This window comes from Olea europaea, unplaced genomic scaffold (genome assembly GCF_002742605.1).
Source record: "Olea europaea var. sylvestris unplaced genomic scaffold, O_europaea_v1 scaffold1181, whole genome shotgun sequence".
Taxonomy (NCBI): domain Eukaryota; kingdom Viridiplantae; phylum Streptophyta; class Magnoliopsida; order Lamiales; family Oleaceae; genus Olea; species Olea europaea.
Window position 1 is genome coordinate 57,003 of NW_019229219.1, and position 4,924 is coordinate 61,926.

At 35.4% G+C, this 4,924-nt stretch overlaps 1 protein-coding gene across 2 annotated transcripts in view; it reads right to left on the reverse strand.

Moving 5' to 3' along the window:
• LOC111373929 (nuclear transcription factor Y subunit C-1-like) overlaps nt 1-3,139 on the reverse strand; it is a 5,771-nt gene extending 2,632 nt beyond the window's left edge. The window contains exons 1-2 of one of the 2 annotated variants that reach the window (XM_022996522.1): nt 2,390-3,139; nt 1,694-1,721 (exon numbers count right to left, since the gene is read on the reverse strand). In XM_022996522.1, the coding sequence (XP_022852290.1) occupies nt 1,697-1,721; nt 2,390-3,072 (708 nt within the window). In that variant the 5' untranslated portion in view covers nt 3,073-3,139 and the 3' untranslated portion in view covers nt 1,694-1,696. The remainder of the gene's footprint in view (nt 1-1,693; nt 1,722-2,389) is intronic. The other variant, XM_022996523.1, reaches the window with a different exon arrangement.
• Between the last annotated feature and the right edge of the window lie 1,785 nt (nt 3,140-4,924).

Here is a 4,924-nt window from a genome sequence, read left to right on the forward strand (position 1 = left end):
CCCCCCCCCCCCCCCTTCATTACTCCAATTTTTGTCCTACAAGCTGTTATTTTAGGGAATTGTTAAGCTGTGAAGAACATTGAAGAAATGTAGTGAAGGGTAATGAGAAGCTGAAGTGAAGGCAGTGAAGTGAAGGAATTCAATTCAGTTTTAGTTTGCCAGCAAAAACAAAGAACCACTCTTAACTGTCGGGTTCTTAATTAAAAATAACCAAATTTGATTTTTTAACGAATTATCTAAATAGACCATCTCTGTACGGTTTGTGAGGGGTTTATGAGTTATGACCACTCATAGTGTTACCTCATTCACACACTTGTTTGTTTTTGACAAACTACAGACTGTATTCAAGCTCTTTAAGCAGTAGTGTGGATGTGGAGTGTGAATTGCCAAGGATTTATCACTTCCATGCCTAGAAGTCATTGATGCTCACAACATCTACATCATAAGTGTTTTAACTTAATCATTCACCAGGTGAATGTTATCTTTTATAAATGTAATGATTACTACATAAATTTCTGTCTATTTTGTCAAATAGAAGGCAACATTAAAGGTGGGACCAAGCAGGTTAACTACGATACTCCAGGAATGTAATTACTCACTTAAAAATCACATAAGTAGAGAGAAAAGACGACTTCTTGAAGCATGCCTTTCTGTTTGCAGATGAGATTCTTCCTCTTTTAATATCACACTTTTCAAGACTAACAGATTTGATAACTCAACTGCATCCTACCTCTCCCCTTCATTTTTTCTCCAATTTCTTTGGCCACACTTGCAGAAACCGACAAGATTCCCAAACTTAAAGGATGTGATTCTCTGTATTTTATGCAATTAATTGCATGGTTTGGACTTTGATCTGTTGTTTTGTGTACTAGGATAGCTGTATCGTCGGATTTGTAAGAAATATGTTTATAGCCAACTGCTCTTTGTACAATTACTAGTAGAAAATTACACTGAGACGTCCTGGGTTAACAGACTAATACAACGATTTTTCCTCTCAAAAATTACAAACAACTCCGTTTTCCACAACATATTCTCCTTAATTATTTTTAAGGCATGTTTTGAGGGAAGAAGTTTAATAGCAAAAATCTCCTAAAAATTAGAAGGAAAAAAATACCTAAAGGATTTCCCGAATTCCCTACATGGAAAATGGCTTACTTTAAATGGGATGTAAGGGTTAGTTTAATTCTGTCTTCCATGTTGATAGCATTCCCCTTAATTTTAAAGTATGCAACTCCATTTAGGGAATTTAGATAATTGATAGATTCCTCTCTTCTTTAGCAACTGGTTTAACACTAAGACACTATGATGACAATTAAAATATACAAAAAGATTTATGCCCTATAAGTGACTAAAACCCATATCATTCCATTAATACATCCATGTTTTGCAGCAACCCAAAACATTTAACGAACACACCTTAAATGAGAATGACCACACATCTCTATTCCCTATAACACGTGCTGTCAGCTTTACACAATAACAAGAAACACCTATCAGGAAAAATAGACCTCATAAATTTTGACACGTGAAGTTGTCTTCTTTAGATTAAAATACAACATGGCATGAAAAGACAAGGGAATTGTGGTGAAGAAGCACAAAAGAAGTAGATGTGACATAAAATTAAACTTCTTATCCAGAAATGTCAATGAAAGAAGTAACAATCCTAAAAGTTCACTATCCAATGATTGCTTACCGATCAAATCAGAAAACCAGAAGATTCACTTCTCCATTCCACATGAACAAAACCAAAAGAAAACATTAGATATTTCAGCTTAACTAATTAACGACAAATAACTAAGAAGTAAGAACTATTTTCTTACCATTTTAATTATAGAGCCCCGCTTTCTAGCAAACGATATGATCATTAACTTCTAATTAAACACCGTGAGATGACAGAAAAAAAGAAATTTTGTTTTAGAACTATCCTCCCTCCCTCTTCTCTCCTCTCCCTGCATGTATTTATTCGCGTTTATCTTTTCCATTTGGATACATTTTCTCTTGCTTTCTCTGTCTACATGTATCCTGTAGTTCCAACCTACATGCAAATCAACACATGCATGTAGCTAGTCTTCGATGATTCATATCACACGGGAACCCTTGAAAGAGAAGTACATTATCTCTAGGCATTACTGTGGAAAATGTTTAATGGAATACATCCTAGAATAAATTCTTATCCAAGGAACAAGGTACATGTTCAGATGTTCTAAAAAATGATGTATAACACCAACACCAACACCAAATATAGTCGTTAGAATATCCACTTGCATAGCACAATTAAAGGAACTACATTTCATTATAATTACTTGAACAGGAGGTCCAGAGTCACTACTGTGTAAATTTTCATTCTTTAAAAGATAAAAAGAAAGAAACTGTAACAAGACAATCTTACTCTTGACCATCCAGGTTTGCTTGATTGCTGCTTGTACCACCACCACCACTGGCGTAGGACCCATCATCCGGCGTGGTCTGCCACACGGACTGCCACGCCTGGGAGGGCGGATGAGGCGGGGCCTGCAGATAGATCCCCTGATCCATCCCGGGCATTGCGGGCTGCCCCATCATGGGCTGTCCCATTGGTGGGTAATAGTAGGGCACCCCTGTCGCCCCGGTCGCCACACCAGGAGGTCCCAAAATCGCTCCAAATGTCGCAGCCTCTTCCTTGATGTCGTCCCTGGGGACAATATCCACCAGAAAATCGAATATATCCGTACGTGTGATGGCCGCAGCAATGTCGTTCTTCTGAAGGGTCCTCCGCTTGTTCTCCTCCGCGTGGAGCCAGGATCGGATGGTGAGCTCGAGGATGAACAGCTCGCACGCCTTGGAGAAGAGGATCGGGGCCTCTGCAGAGATCATGCGCACATCCTCGTCCGCTTTCATTATCTTCTTAATGCGGGCCAAAGGCAGCTGATGGTTTCTAAAATCGTTCACCTGCTCGATCTCTTGCCGCTGATAGTTCCAAAACATGTGGATTTGCTGCTGCTGCTGCTGTAGGAGTTGCGGGTACGGTGTCTGCGATGGATACATCGCCGGCTGTGACGCCGTCGCCGCCATTTGGTGTGGGATGTTTTCCATTTTGTGGAGGGAATTGGGGAAAAAGTTGGAGAAGGAAACGAGAAATAACTCTATGACATGGAAGGGGTTGATTTTAGTGAGGGTTAATTATATCAATAATTCATAATCGAATTTTAAAATATATTTTAATGATCACCGAACTTTGTACTGTATTATCTATCCGTCATTCAAATGAAAAAATCTGTTAAATCCAACAAATGACGTTAACTTGAGTGACAGATGGATAACACGGTGCAAAGTTCGATAACCATTGAAATACATTTTAAAGTTCGGTTATGAAGTAGTGATACTTGACGAAGTTCAGTAACAATTGAGTTACATTTTTAAGTTCAGTGACTAAGTAATAACATAGGGCAAAGTTCAGTGACCATTAAGATATATTTTTAAATTGAATTATTAAACACAAGAGTTCCATTCATTCCAAAAAAAAAAAAAACATCTTAGACAGTGATTTGACATCATTCAATCACACATTTTTCAATAAAATAATATTAAACGCAAATTCAAAATTTTTCCTTATTTTTTAACTACACGTTTTCTATCAATATACTATTCAAAAATTCATTTTATCCCTCAAAATAGGGATCAAACAAGGGCTAAACTTCACAAATCGACCTCCATGAAAGAAGAAATCAAATAAAATGAAGGGAAACGGAAATCAGAGACCTATAATTAAATAAAAATAGAATTGATGCTAATATTAATCCATCATGGTGAAAAAGTACGTTTGATTTTTAGATCAACTAGTATCATTTCAACGTATCTCAAACTCTGCATAAATAGATTGAAAGAGAAATAATTAGAATACTAAAAGAAATTGACAGAGAAAAATTAAATAAAAGTAAAAAAATGTTCGAATAGTGCCAATGTAACTGAGGTCGATTTGATTTTCAACTATGTTACTAATTAGTCGCTGAACTTAAAAATATAACTCAGTGGTCACTGAACTTCGCTAAGTGTTACTATTTCATAATCGAACTTTAAAATGTATCTCAATGGTCACCGAACTTTGCATCGTGTTATCCATCCGTCACTTGAGTTGACGCCGTTTGTTGGACTTAGCGAATTTTTCCATTTGAGTGACAGATGGGTAACACGGTGTAAAGTTCGATAATCATTGAGATACATTTTAAAGTTTGGTTATAAAGTAATAACACTTGACGAAGTTCGATAACCATTAAGTTACATTTTTAAGATCAATGATTAAGTAGTAACATAGGGCAAAGTTCAGTGACCATTCATATAATTAACCCATTTTACTGATAACTACTGAATTAAATTACACATTGATCATGCAATTTATAAAAGTTTTCATTTAAGTCACTGCTCTTTCTGTGGCCTTTCATGCGTTAACGCAACTCAATTCAACAAGAAGTATGATAAATTGGACATGTTTGATAGGCATGAATTTTCCATCAAAAATTGAATTTAAATTCCAACTTTCACTTTTTGACTGTTTGATATGTTTTTTTTCCCATGGAATTGATTTTCTTGGTTTTCAATGAAAACCAAGAAAAGTCCATGTAAAAAAATATTTTTTTAAGGGTTCATTTGATTGAAAAGATGGAATTTTGATGGAAAGAAAACGAATTTCAATGAATTGAATTGCCTAAAAATTATTTTATTGGGAATTGTCAATTATTGTGTTTGATTGGTATAATTTTCAATGTGAAAAATGTTGAAATAAAAGTATTTTTTGGTGTTCGTTTGTCTTTGTTTTATATTAAAATTGTCAACTAAAGGGATAGAATTGACTGACATTGGGGATAAAATTTATTTTCATTGTCAAAAAAAAAAGAAAAAAATGAAAAAGAAGAAAATTATCTATCTTTTGATATTCGTTTGACTTTGT